Source organism: Hyperolius riggenbachi, chromosome 8 (genome assembly GCF_040937935.1).
Source record: "Hyperolius riggenbachi isolate aHypRig1 chromosome 8, aHypRig1.pri, whole genome shotgun sequence".
NCBI lineage: Eukaryota > Metazoa > Chordata > Amphibia > Anura > Hyperoliidae > Hyperolius > Hyperolius riggenbachi.
In genome coordinates, this window is record NC_090653.1 from 50,880,740 (window position 1) to 50,895,902 (window position 15,163).

The 15,163-nt window shown below is 47.6% G+C and overlaps 1 protein-coding gene across 1 annotated transcript in view; it reads right to left on the reverse strand.

Moving 5' to 3' along the window:
- The window catches only part of CLIC1 (chloride intracellular channel 1), a 79,987-nt gene extending 65,543 nt beyond the window's left edge, over positions 1 to 14,444 (reverse strand). Inside the window, exon 1 of the mRNA XM_068250392.1 lies at positions 14,289 to 14,444. Coding sequence (XP_068106493.1) covers positions 14,289 to 14,330 — 42 coding nt within the window. The 5' untranslated portion in view covers positions 14,331 to 14,444. The remainder of the gene's footprint in view (positions 1 to 14,288) is intronic.
- Positions 14,445 to 15,163: the final 719 nt, after the last annotated feature.

Genomic DNA, 15,163 nt, shown 5'->3' on the forward strand with positions numbered 1-15,163 from the left:
CTCCTGTGGCCGAGTGCATTCTGCGCATGCACAGTAGTTCTGCACAGGTGTGATGGGGCGTGTGCTCATGTCCAGGCTGCACATGAGCAGTACGCCCGACTGGAGGAAATAACAGAGCAGCTAGCGAAGAATCAGCCCAGCAGGACGGTGAGGGAGCAATCATCTCAGATTTTCTTTATCACCCCAGCACCCCGTGGTATTCCTGAGCCGAGCTCTGGCTCTGTTTTGGGAGCTGGAAGCGGTAAGGCCGGGCTGGCTAAAACCACTTCCCCTTTGATCTCCTGGGTCCTGCGCGTGATCAGTGATGGCCAGCGAGACCCAGACCAATCAAGATCCCGGCGGCCAATCAAGATGGCCGAGCGGCGGTGCAGCATGATATATATCAAGAGAAGTGTGCTCTCTTGCTGAAGTTACGGGAGCCGGTACTGAAGCTGCAGAAGGCTGAGGACAGCGGCGTGGGAGCGATCCGTGCTTATGTGGCTGGAGGAAGCCCTAGGTATGTATAAAAAACTTTTATCAGCTCTGGTTTCCATTAAGAATTGGTCTACAAAGGAGAAGGGAATAGAGAGCTAGAGGAGAGGTTATATCCTGCAATAATGTCTCCCTGTGATGAAGGCACAGGTCTCTTGATCACATTTTTGGGAGGAATAAAAATGAAGCAAGTAGTATCTGTGCTTTTTTTAATCTTGGAAAGTCATGTCCTGTATCTCTTGTGGCCAAGGAGGGGGCCCCCAACTACTAACCTTCCCTCCCTCCAACACTCCAGGTCAGGTGTAGATCTACTACCCACGTTATGGATGTGATGATCCCGATAGTCACACTTGCAAGATGGGCCCCCAGGCTGTGAGGGTCACCAAGGGGAGAATAATGAACATTAAGGGGGCCCCCTAGTTTTGTAGCTATGCCCCTGGGTCTATCTCATTTAAGGGTTATAGTTCATTTAGAAGTTATATGCAGCTATTTAACAGTCTCATCAATATGGAGTATTTCAAGAATGTACAAATTGCCGCAGCTGTAGAGAATGCTCGGGGGAGCGTCTTAGGAGAGGAGCGTACAGGAATGTTGCAGGGAGGGTAGACTGTAAGCTCCTTAAGCAACAAGTGTAGAGCAGGTTGCTCTTTACAGCCCAGCAATGGTGGGGGAGGGCAGGTTGGGAGGTGCTGCGGCAACAGGAGACAGACACTAGCCCACCTAGCCTAACACCTGTATGGGCTCCTCCATCTCCTCCAGGCGGGCCCACAGCTGTAACAGTCTGACGTGCCTGCGGTGGTGTTGCGCGGTCCCGGCTGCTGCAATGCATGCTGGTAGATGTAGTCTTTTGATACGCTTACATCGCCCTGCGGTTAGGGACAACTGTCCCGGGAGCATGAAACTTCAGCACCTGATGGTCTACCTGGAGAAGATCCCCACTTGGCGTCATGCCTCATCTAGGTGCATGAAGCTTTAGGACAGTGCGCTTGGGCAAAGCGCTCGGACACTGGAACCCTGTGAGTGTTATTCCGCTACAGCGTAGTTTTCAGACTATGAGACACACTTTTTCTCTCCCATCCAGCAGTGCGCTCCAAGTCCTCTGTCCAACTCCAGCAGAATTCAAGCTCAAGGCCCTTCTTGCCATTTTATGGGGCCCTTGAGAGCTTCACAGGTGCATTATTGGAAGCAGTAAAGGAGAAGGCTAATGGCGAGTGTCAGTTTGAGCCATGGGCCCACCCCCACTATAGTTACATCAATTATTTGAGACTGTTCAATGTTAAAGTGTACCTAAACTGATGCAGAAAAAAAAAAGAGATTCACTTACCTGGGGCTTCTACCGGCCCCCTGCAGCCTCCCTGTGCCCAAGCCCTCACTGAACAATCCTCCAGCACCCCCGCAACAGCTGAATTTCGTTTTAGCCGACTGAGCCAGTGGATGGCCACTGCCTGCGTGTCCTCGTTTGTGCTCCTGTCACTGGGAGCGTGAATGAGGACATGTGCGGCCAGGGCCATGCAAGCACAGTGCCCAAGGACTGGCAGAATCAAAACTCAGCCATGGCGGGGGACTGGACGATCGGTGAGTACCAGCGCGGGCGCAGGGCGACTGCAGGGGGGCCGGTAGAAGCCCCAGGTAAGTTAAACTTTTTTCTGCATCAGTTTAAGTTTCCCTTAAAGAGGAACTCCAGTGAAAATAATGTAATAAAAAAAAAATTGCTTCATTTTTACAATAATTAAGTATAAAATGATTTAGTCAGTGTTTGCCCATTGTAAAATATTTTAAATCCCTGATTTATATTCTGACATTACATGGTGACATTTTTACTGCTGACAAGTGACGTAGCTGCTGCTTGCTGTTTTGTCAGTTGGAAACAGCTGTAAACAGCTATTTCCCATAATGCAACAGGGTTCACAGACCGGACTTAAACCGGGTTTTGGATTTTGGCCAGTTACGTGATTGAGTATGACACGTCTGGTATGAAGGATAACAATATTATTTGTCTGGAGTGGTGCTTTAATACTCTGCATAATAGGGCAGCACTGTATAAACAGAGGCATAACCACACATCACAAAAGCATAGTGTGAGAAGGGAGGCAGAGCTCACCTCTGCACAGCCTAATGCACTGAGAGTGGCTATTCCACAGCCTGAGTGACGGGTCTCTGGTGTATTTACTGTCCCACCACTGCTGCCCCTCCCCCAACAACCTAAACCTGTTCCTCTACCAAAGTCCCCGTGTAATCATTATCCAGGGGAGTCGCACCAAACCGCTCATTCATTTATATATGTCTCTTTACGGTGGTTTCTGCAGATCTCAGTTGAAAGTCCAGAAAAAGACGATCTATTTGCAAGCAGTTTGCATGGTGCACTTTGTGGACATCTATAAAAATCAATCATGTTTAAGGAGAAACCCGTACCCAAGTAATGATCTTCATACCAATCAGTAGCTGGTCATCAGGGGGCTCTATATGGCTGATATTGTGGTGAAACCCCTCCCACAGTGTGATGTCAGGACCATGGTTCTGACATCACACAGTGGGAGCCTTGTTGCATTGTGGGAAATACCAGCTTCCAACTGCCAAAAAAGCAAGCAGAATCTCCTTCCACTGACATCACCTGCCAGCAGTAAAAATGTCAATCTCATAAATGTCAGAATGTAAATCAGAGAGAGGAAAGATTTACAATGGGCAAACACTGACTAAATCATTTATACATAATTATTGTAAAAATGTAAGTTTTTGTTGTTGTTTTTAAACATTATTTTCACTGGCGTTCCTCTTTAAAATGCTTGATGCGTAAAAAACAACAAAGTATAAAACACCCACAATAATATTATTGCAGTATCAGTGAAAAGCCTTTTACAAACACTTCATTTTTACATTTGCAGGATTAAAATGCTTGATAAATTTGCAGCCAGCGGGTGTTTTTAGTAGATGCTGGTTGGGGTGGCAGTATCATTCAATGGCTTCTATTCTCCTGCTGCAACTGTGCTGTTGCTAGCCTACAAATGACATTGGTTGCTATGGAGGCAGGAGGGGGAAACCTCATGACAGAGGCACCACGCTCGCTTAGAACCTCTATAAGCCGCTCCTGTTTTGTTGCCTGAGGAAGTGGATTGTGCCCCATGAAACGTGTCGCACATTTTGGAGTACACCATTAAAGAGAATCTGTACTCTAAAATTCTTGCAATAAAAAGCATACCATTCTATTCATTACGTTCTCCTGGACCCCTCTGTGCTGTTTCTGCCACTCCCTGCTGCAATCCTGGCTTGTAATTGCCAGTTTTAGGCAGTGTTTATAAACAAAAGAAATGGCTGCTAACCAGAATGCGATAGGCAGAGAGAAGCTCTGTCTGTGACTCACACAGAGCCTGCAGGGGGCGTGGAGAGCTTCTCCCTATGACAGCAGAGCAGCACGTTCTTGCCTGAGCCGACAAAGGAAAGGATAGATTATATAACAGAGATAATACAGCCACTGTGCAACTAGAAAAGGCTGAAGAAATAAGGCTGAAAATTTTGTTACAGAGTCTCTTTAAACTTTTTGTTGCTAAGGCTGGTTTCACAGTGGGACGTTACAGGCGCACGTTAGAGCAGCCTGTAACGCACCCCACAGCAATGAAAAATCAATGGGCTGTTCACAGTGCCCACGTTGCGTTACTTAGTAACGATGTGCCATAAGACAACGTTCTGCATGCAGTACTTTATAAGCGGCAGAGCCGCGTTAGACTGCTTGCACATGCTCAGTAATGTTGGGGAGGAGCGGAGAGCGGCCAGGCACATGGCTAAATAATATTCACTGCACTCAGTGACGTGCAGTGTTTACTTCCTGGAGCGGCCGCTCTGTGCGGCGATTGGCCGGGTGGGACCACGTGATGCCGCATGCGTCCAAGAGTACGCATCCCGGACGCCAGAGTGAGCTGCACAACACGGCTCACTCTGACGTCCACATCAGAGAGCACCAGGCGTTGCGTTAGGGGCACGTTATGCGACCATAACGTCCCCTAAAAAACGCAACGTCCTACTGTGAAACCAGCCTAAAGTTCGTGTTGAATCTTCTATAGGGAAGCGAGTACCACTTTCGACACTTATTTTAATGTTGTTTAATCCTGAGTGGCGCCTCTGTTTCATTGTTGTATTGGGTAAGTTAATTGGTTCCACTCAAAGCTGGCCTAAGCCTCGTGAACATGTGCAAGTACTGTCGCTGCAGACCTAAGTGCTGTACAGATGTGTCGTTAGCCTAGAGGCTAGCTAAACATCTGTTGATAAAGAATAGAAGCGATGAGAGGAGCACGAAAGAGAAGCTTCCTGCGGGCAGCACGAGGAGAAAAACAAGGTGTCCAGCATCATCGATAAAAACTGGCATGCCACGTTTTGGGGTGATGGGGGGGGGGCTCCAGTACATATGCTAGATTCTAGTCTGAGTGATCATTCCATAAGGCCTGGGACCCACTAGCACCACTTTAATAGCATTTGCCGATCGGCAAAGTGCTACAGCCATGGGACCTATGAGGGTGGTTCCACTGCAGCACTTGTGCTCGGGTCTGCAACATTTTTGGAGTGATCACATTGAAGCTATGCAAGGCCAAATCACAATTGCTCCAGGAATTCCATGATTTTGGAAATCGCCGGCGCTTATCGATCCATCACAAAACTCTGGCAGTGGGTCCCAGACTTAAGACTACCATAGGATTACGGAAGGGATTCGATTATGAGCCCGTGACTTGACTATATGTCCTGTAAAATGCTTCAGAAGAGGTCAGTGCTATCTAAACAAATAATAAAAATTAAAAAAACAAAAAAACACAAGCTAGCCACAATGAGAACTCACTATTCCAACACATGAGCCAGCAATACTGGGAAGCTATCAGCACTTTCTGGTCTGATCGCTGGTTAGAGGACTCGCCACCTCAATCTGAAATAGATCATTAAAAGGGAACCTAAAGCAAGAGGTATGTGAAGGCTGCCATATTTATTTTCTTGTAATACCAGTTGCCTGGCTGTCGTCCTGATCCTCTGCCTCTAATAACTTTCAGCCATAGACCCTGAACAAGCATGCAGCAGATCAGGCGTTTCTGACATGATTGACAGATTTGACAAGATTAGCTGCATGCTTGTTTCTGATGTGATTCAGGCACTACTGCAGCGAAATAGATCAGCAGGGCTGCCAGGCAACTGGTATTGTTTAACAGGAAAAAGAAATATGGCAGCCTCCATATCCCTCTCACTTCAGGTGCCCTTTAAAACAAAGAGAACTGATCGAAAATAGGTCATAAGAAAAAAAAATATCCTTCCGCTGTCGTAATGTGATCCTCACTTCAGCTGTTTCTTTCTTGTAAAATAAATTGCTGGTAATAACTTTATGAATAACATTTTTGTTATTTTTATTACCACATGGTTACCGCATAATTGCCGGTGGTGATGTCAGATGCCGGTGGTGATGTCAGATGCCTGTAACTGGTTAATCTGCCTGAGTGCAGCTTGGCTTTTAAAATTCCAGGTATGCAGGCAGGTTTGTATTGTCCGCTGCTGCAGGCATTGTATTCAAATACACCCTAAACTGCTGCGGTAACTTAGAAGCTCATGACATCATCGCCTTACAGCAGAGCTAAACTGCAAAATTCACAGTGTGTCATAGTGCCTTGTCCCCATTTATAAAATAGGAGCCGTTCACTGTGGAGCGGAGAAGTAAGGGCTCGTTTCCACTATAGTGAATCCGCATGCGGGCACTGCACGCGGATTCGCATAGGCAATGTAAGTGGATGGGGTCGTTTCCACTTGTGCGGCTGCGGGAGCGTTTTTTGGGGCGGCAGAAATCTGCACGGCAGAGCCGTCAGATTTCGCGTGCAGAAGGAATGTGCGCGAATCGCAGCTAATGTATCTAATAGGGAAATCGCATGCGGGGTGACCATGCGTTTTTTGCCGCGAAATCGCATGCGATTTCGCATCGGTATTAGGACCTTTTTCCATTAGCCTGCGATTTGCGATTTGCTTCTGATCGCAAATCGCAAGGTACATTAAACTAATGGAAACTGCAGCAGCAATTTCCATTAGTGCGATCCGATTGCGATGCGATTTTGGTCAAAGCGCAATCGTCATCCTGCCGCGTTTTGTATGCGATTGAGCTGGACTATAATGAGTATAGTAATCGCATGGTGGAAATTGAAACGCGATTGCGATCGCAATCGCGATTGCATTCCATAGAGGAAAAGAGCCCTTAATGTTAATTTACACAGGCAGTGACATGGTTAAATTCGCATATACCTTACCTATGCGGAATCGCATGCGAAATCGCGGCAAAAACACATGCGGAATCGCACCCGCATGCCATTTCGTCCGCGGTGGAATGCAGGCGATTCCGCACCGCATTAGTGGAAACGAGCCCTAAAACAAAAACAAAAAAAAGTCTGTTCCACTGCTTAAGTGGCAACAGTGCCTAAAGTGCAGTACAAGTTTTGGGTGGAACTAAACTTTCACAATTGTTATGGCGCCTCCCCTTAACACATGCCAAACAACTAACTTTGACATGAAATACAGCCCTACATCCGACTTCACAGCGGAAAAAGGAACTCCCCACCAAATTGAACATACTTTATACAACCCGGAGGTTCATTTTCGGTGCCCAGCAGTTGTACTTCATGCAAAACTACAGATAACTCCTTAATAAGAACTCGAGATTTGAGACTTATGGAGGCCGACATATTTATTTCCTTTTAAAGGGAAGGTTCAGGGAGGGTGGGTAAAAAATAAAAATCAATTTCCACTTACCTGGGGCTTCCTCCAGCCCGTGGCTGCGCAGTAGAGCCCGGAGGAAGTCCGATGACGTCAGCGCGCTGGCGTGGGACGCAGAAGTTCCGGGCCTTGGAGCGCAGAAGAGCCCGACCTGGCAGCCGGCCTGGCCAGGTCGGGTCGGCCACCGGAGACCACCGGGAGCCTGCGGAGCGGCGGCGAGGGCACCTCCTGCCTGCCACGGGCTGGAGGAAGCCCCAGGTAAGTGGAAATTGATTTTTATTTTTTACCCACCCTCCCTGAACCTTCCCTTTAAACAATACCAGTTGCCTGGTCTTTCTTTCTGCTCAGTGCGGTCTAAATCTCACACCTGTAACAAGCATGCAGCCAATCTTGTCAGATTTGTCATAGACATCTGATCTGCAAACTTGTTCAGGATCTGTAGCTTAAAGTGATCCCGAGCCAAAGCTCAGGATTAAAATCAGATACTCATCTTAAAAAGGACAACTGTAAGAATATATGGACGCTGCCATATTTATTTCCATTTAACCTGCCTGGCGTTCTATTAAGATCGCCAGGGAGGCTGCGGGAGGGGTTTTTTTTAATAAAAAAAAAAAACTATTTCATGCAGCCAACTGAAAGTTGGCTGCATGAAAGCCCACTAGAGGGCGCTCCGGAGGCGTTCTTCCGATCGCCTCCGGCGCCCAGAATAAACAAGGAAGGCCGCAATGAGCAGCCTTCCTTGTTTTGCTTACATCGTCGCCATAGCGACGAGCGGAGTGACGTCATCGACGTCAGCCGCCTCCGATCCAGCCCTTAGCGCTGGCCGGAACTTTTTGTTCCGGCTACGCTGGGCTCAGGCGGCTGGGGGGGACCCTCTTTCGCCGCTTCTCGCGGCGGATCAGGCAGCACATGCAGCTGGCAAAGTGCCGGCTGCGTGTGCTGCTTTTTATTTGAGCCAAATCGGCCCAGCAGGGCCTGAGCGGCAGGCTCCGGCGGTACTGGACAAGCTGAGCTCGTCCAGACCGCCCAGCAGGTTTATCAGGGCCTGGCAGCCCTCCTGGGCTATTTGGCTGCAGTAGTGTCTGAATCACACCAGAAAAAGAAAAAAAAAAAGCATTCAGATAACATTGTCATTTCTGACAATGTCAGAAACACCTGATAAGCGGCTCGCTTGTTCAGGGTCTATGGCTAAAAGTATTAGAGGCAGAGTATCAGCAGGATAGCCAGGCAACCAGGGCTGTTGGAGTTGGATGATTTTTGTACCCAACCCATAGCCATGCAAGGGCTGTGGAGTAGGAGTAATTTTGGGTACCTGGAGTCAGAGTCAGTGGTTTCATAAACTGAGGAATTGGAGTCTGTTTCTGCTTCCCTCTCTACTCAGATGTCCCCCGTCACTGAGCGCGTCTCCTCTCCAGACTGGGGCTGCGCTCCTTCCCGTCTTGCAGCGTGGCCGTGCAGTAGACACAAGAGCAAGGCTGTGCATGCGCAGTACCACGGTGCCCACGACTCCAGCTCACTGCGCATGCGCGGGCTTGGGTGGCCACGATGTGGTTAGTGACAAGGCCTTGCCGCTAATCTTCCAGGGGCCTGCGCTCAGCATCGGGGGACATTAAAATAGAGAGGGAAGCCTCAATAGGATCCTGAGGCCTCCCTCTCTTTAGGTAAGTATCTAATTTTGTACACGAGCTTTGGCTTTAAAGTGGATCTGAGATAAACTTTTACTCATTGCATAACTGTATTCCTTACATATAGTTTGCATTTCTCAAGCCAAATACTTTTTTTGTTTTGTTTTAATACTCCAGTTCCCTAAAAACTAAACAAGCCTCACCCACAGCTCCTTTTGTGCCTTGGCACTGTAGCAAGGGCTTATGGGAGCTCAGTCTGGGCAGGAGGAGGAGGTTACTAGCCAGAGATTTCAGAGGCAGAGGGGAGGAGGAGAGGGGTCTGAATTTACACACAGGCAAGCTGATGGCATCTTCAGCCCTCAGCCTGTGACAATGTGACAAACAGAACATGGCTGCCCACTAGAGTGAATCTGCATGCGTTTTCTGCATGCAGATTCGCATAGCCAATAATCGTCAATGAGCCTGATTCCATTTGTCAGGAAATCTGTGCGGCGGATTGTGCAGAAAAAACTGCACTGCAGAGCCATCAGAATTCACACACCGCAAGGCTAGTATGCGATTCGCCTGCAATATAATAGGAAAATCGCATGCAAATTTTCGATGCGAATTCGCATACTTTTTTTGCGTAAAATTAAAGACACACAGGCACTGACATGGTTAAATTTGCATACTTAAAAAAAATACACGAAAATGCCTGCGTTTTCACGTTAAAATTTGCATACAAACGCAAACGAATTTGCATCCGTATGCAAATTCGAAACTGCACCGCGTTAGTGGAAACATAGCCTTAATGAAACTCTGAGATGGCCATTCCCAGCTTGTAGGCTGGTGAGTTGAAACAGGAATACAGATCAAACCCTGCATGCCTGTTCCAGGCCAGGGTGAGGATCACAGAGCACCAAAGCTCAAGTAGGCCACATACTGATCCAGTCTCCTCCCACATCCCAACAACATACACTACACAATACTTACATAGACATATGACTATGGTAGAGATTTCGATTGTGAGCCCCTCTGAATGACAGTTAGTGACAAGACAACAAACGCTGTACAGTGCTGGGGAAGATGCCAGCGCTATATAAATCTATATATATAATAGACTAAGTGCCTCAACCTTCAAACAAGAAGAAGAAGTACTTTGCATGAGAAAATTTATGCGTGATCAAACACCAAGTTTAAGGCCTCTTTTCCACGGACTGTTGAGCTGTGTGCGCAGCAAGCAGTTACCAGGCAGCAGCAAGCAGTTACCAGGCAGCAGCAAGCAGTTACCAGGCAGCAGCAAGCAGTTACCAGGCAGCAGCAAGCAGTTACCAGGCAGCAGCAAGCAGTTACCAGGCAGCAGCAAGCAGTTACCAGGCAGCAGCAAGCAGTTACCAGGCAGCAGCAAGCAGTTACCAGGCAGCAGCAAGCAGTTACCAGGCAGCAGCAAGCAGTTACCAGGCAGCAGCAAGCAGTTACCAGGCAGCAGCAAGCAGTTACCAGGCAGCAGCAAGCAGTTACCAGGCAGCAGTGAGCAGTTGTGAGAGTTTGAGAGCCATTTCACTGCCTATTCACAGTCCATGGAAAAGAGGCCTTACCCTAGCAAGTGTGACATTGCAAATCTGGCCTAATTGGATATTCATGAGGCAATGCTCATGCAAATGCATGCACAAACCAATACCACAAAGCAGTCACCCTGCTACATGCTACATTAGCACTATCCGGCTTAGTGCACACCAGAGCGGTTCGGCAGCGTTTTGCGATCCACTTGCGGCTGCAGATACGCTTGGGTAATGTATTTCAATGGGCTGGTGCACACCAGAGCGGGAGGCGTTTTGCTGAAACGCATACTCCCGAGGTGAGGCATTTTTTTGGATTTCGGATGCGTTTCTGCCTCAATGTTAAGTATAGGAAAAACGCAAACCGCTCTGAAAAACGGCAGTTCAGAGCGGTTTTGCAGGCGTTTTTGTTACAGAAGCTGTTCAGTAACAGCTTTACTGTAGCAATATATGAAATCTACTACACCAAAAACACTTTACAAAACCGCAAAATGCTAGGTGAAATGCTACAGAAAAATAAGAAAAAGCGTTTCAAAATCTGCTAGCATTTTGCGGATCTGCTAGCAGTTTTTGGTGTGCTCCAGGCCTCCAGGAGCGCCACGGGGAGGATTCCCAATGCCCCCTTTTTATACAACTGGGGGAACCGCAGGGTCCCAGGCTCACTCACTGCCTGGAAACCACAGCAGCACCCCGGAGGGGGAGGCTGGGTGGCGTGGACGACCCCCCCCCCCCCCCAAGTTTGGCCAGCGCCGGGGAGAGCCGTCTGCACCCACCTCCCAATATTAAAACAGGCACTTACCTTAACGTTCTGCTACATGCGCATTAATTTGGGGGCACCACATGAGAAAGGAGAGAAGCATGGGTCACCCCGAGCTTTAGAGCTCAGGGCTGGCTCACATACAGCACTCCAGAGGGGGGGGGGGGGGAGGAGGACAGGCGCACTCACTCCAGGGTTCACACCACCGGAGCAAGCCATCCACCACCTGCCTCCAAAGGATACAAATTGCACAAAATGCTTTCCATGAGAAAATTAATGCGCATGTAGCAGAACCCAATGGACGTTAAGGTAAGTGGCTGTTTTTAATATTAGGAGGTGGGTGCGGACGGCTCTCCCCAGCGCTGGCCATGCTTGGGGGGGGGGGCAGCTGCGCCACCCAGCCTCCCACTCCGGGGTGCCGCTGTGGTTCCCAGGCAGCGAGAGAGCACTTTGCAGTATTGGTTTTTTGACCCTGCATAGTTTGGCATGCGAAAGCAAATGCATATTTGCATGAGCATTGCCTCATGAATAGCCAATTAGGCCGGATTTGCAAAGCCAGACTTGCTAGGGTTAAACTTGGTGTTTGAGCACGCATACATTTTCTCATGGAAAGCCTACTTCTTCTTGCTTCAAGGTTGAGGCACGTACTCTATTAGATAGATAGATGCGGCGTATGCTACGACGCGGGTTGGCTAGTACTAAATAATAATACAATCAATCGCTCAATGATAGATGAGCTTATTTATTGCCTGTATGTCCTGACAACACAAATATTAATATCATCGACATTCAATAGTTTATTGTTTCAACAAAACATGAAACATTTTCTACAGCTCAGCTGATGTTTTAAATCAATTTTCAGTAAACAGTGAAAAGGTTATTGATGAAATTCTGCAGTGGATTTAATTGGATAGGGAAATATCAAAGGGGTTTTACACTCGCAAAAATCGATAAGAACATAACTACGGTGTATGTTGCACCAATACAATCCCATGAGGTCAGAAGAATCGATAGGGCAATTGATCAATCAATTGCTGTTATGTGTGTGGCCAAAAGAACAATACAGTATGTACTGTATTGCTCAGGGCTGAGGAGTCAGAGCAATTTTGGGTACCTGGAGTTGAAGTCGGTTTCATTAAAGTGAGGAGTCGGATGATTTTTAAACCAAATACATAGCTTTTGTAAAAATTTGACTAAGAAGTCGGAGTCAAGGAGTCGGAGCAATTTTGGGTACCTGGAGTCGGAGGTTTCATAAACTGAGGAGTCGAAGTGGGAAGATTTTTATACCGACTCCACCGCCCTGGTATTGCTAGCTGTATATACATTCTGAAAACCATCTACAAGTCCTTATCAAGAATTAAATAAAAACCTTAACACAGAGTCCAGGGTGAACTAGCTTTCCCCAAAATTGGTACAAAAATGGTGGAGCCAACTGACACCTCCCAAAATTGGCCGTAGAATTGGGTGAGTAACTGACATCTCCTAAAATAGGCCCTAGGGTGGAGGTAAATAATTTATTTTACTAAATTGGCCCTAGAATGGAGAAGAATATTTGCCTCCTCCAAAAATACCCGCTGGAAGCAATAGCGTTCCCGCAAAACTTTCACTAGAATGCTGTATTGATATAGCTAGGCTATACACAAATCAATAACGGTCAGATATGGTGAAAGATTGGGCACTAATCTACTTCAGGGGACCCAGCAGGAAAACTCATCGGGAAATTCCACTAATGTGATCAGGTGGACAGCACCCCCCTGAACTTTTATGCCTGGTACGCACCATGCAATTTCCCATCAGATAAGCAGATAATTCCCAACAGGTTCCATCTGATTTCCGATCATTTTTCTGATTGATTTTCTATAGAAGTGATCGGGAAAAAAAAAACGATCATAAAAACTATTGGAAATCAGAACGGACCTGTTGGAAATTATCTATTCAACCCGTCTATCTGATGGGAAATTGCATGGTGTATTACAGGCATAAGGTTTCAGAGAGGTTGTAGTAAACTACGCCCACATTCAGCCAATTCCAACGTTTTGTGCTGTACGAGAGTGCTGTGATTGGAGAACACTTCCCTACAGGGCTGTGGAGTCAGTACAAAAATCATCCAACTCAAACAATTCCGTATCAAGAATTAAAAAGCAAACCTCAACACAGATTCCAGGGTGAACTGGCCTTCTTCCAAAATTGGTCTTGGACTCCACAACCCTGGTTCCCTATGAGGTTTCCTGCTGGGTCACCTCAAGTAGACTAGTGCCAGAGACTGATCATGGCTCGAAAATAGAATTTTCCGCTTTCATTGTACCACTCGAAGAACAATGCCATGCAATCATCGATCCCCAGCTGTTAATTCTCCCGCTTGCTCAGTACAGATTTCCCAGCATGCGCGGTCACTCTTTTAAACCCTCCTCCCCCCAAATGAAATAAATCTAAAACCAATAGGAAGATGATCTATGGTTCAAGCTGAGAAGTTGGTGCTAGTCTACTTTAGGGGACCCAACAGGAAACCTCATGGGGAAAGTCAGCTAATGTGATTGGGCAGACACCACCCTCTTGAACTGCTAGGTTTCCAATAGGTTGTTGTGATCTACGCCCACACTGATCAGCCAATCACAACTCTTTGTGCGGTGATTGGAGAACTGGTCACTGTGAGATTTCCTGCTGGGTACCCTAAAATAGACAAGCAAGATTTCTGGAAGGGTCAAAATCAAAGTGACAAACTGAAAAATCTTTGTGTATGGTCTGCCTTGAGGATGGAAAAAATTAGTGAAAGGTGTCAAAGTACAAAAAAAATTAAAAAAGTGCACCAATGTTGCTAAAACAAGAACAACAAATACAAACCATGTTTATTTACACACCAAAGCAAGAGCAAAACATATCCAATCACTTGGCTCTATGTACCATCAATGCACAACAAAAAAAACAAGGCGATTGGGTTTGATCTGTTTTGCAAGAACTAGAAGATCAAGCCAAAAGTTAGCAGTGACCCACCTGGCATTTGCCCCAGATCAGGCAAGAAGTCACGTGATCTAACTACCACTATGAACTAGGTGAAAGACAGAGGGGGGAGCAGCAGGACATTGCCAGCGACCAGTCCACCTGTTGCTCAGCAATCCCTGCGCGAGACCACCCAAGCCAAGCTGCAACAATGTAACCACAAGTGTCAGATCTCACCTTCACAAAGAGCTCCACCTGCAGCTGCTCCTGATCACTCATCCTGGGGGGATAATGGGGGTCCTGTGCGCTGCAGCCCGAGAAGTTCCCAGCAGTAGCAGTGACTGTGAATGGGAGCTGCCTGGCTGGGGCGGGGGAAGTGACTACAGGAGGGGTGTGACTGCAGCTCCGCCAGGAAGACACAGAGCAGAGCGGAGGAGGAAGAGCGGGGATTGGCCGGCTGGCAGGGGCGGGGGCGTGGCCGGGAAGCAGAGTGACAGCTCAGGTTTAGGAGGGGACGCCATGGATCGGGGAGGGGGGTGAAGTTGGAGGGGTGCAGCAGTTTGTAACGTGTGCTGTCTGCAGGCAACCAGGCACCTAGTGGTACAGGCAGGAGCAGGATGGTGAAGCAATGCACTGCTGTGCTAATCCACAAAGCATTGTTATTATTTCTGCTGTTATAATGTATTGTTATTACAGGTTAAAAGTGGCAATTATTAAAGTGAAACTCCAAGCTTACTGAGAATATGACAATAGCAAACAATAAGTGGGGTACAGGACGCCTGTAAGTGGTTAAAAAAAAAGTTTAAGTTACCTGGGGCTTCTACTGGCCCCCTGCAGACGACCTGCGCTGCGTGCCCGCACCGAGACAAAACGATCCTTCGGTCCTCCGCCACTTCCATTATCGACGACTTTTATGTCGCCGACAACTGCGCCTGTGCGACCCTGGCCACGCGTATGAGATAACGGCGCTGGAGACTTGGGCGCAGGACACAGCCGGTATATGGCTGATCCTGCTGCAGCACAAGTCCGGGCTGTGTTAAATACTATTCCCCCTCCAGACCGCCATGGATAGTGGGGAATGATATAATTCAGCTTCCAGCAATTGTTGGAAG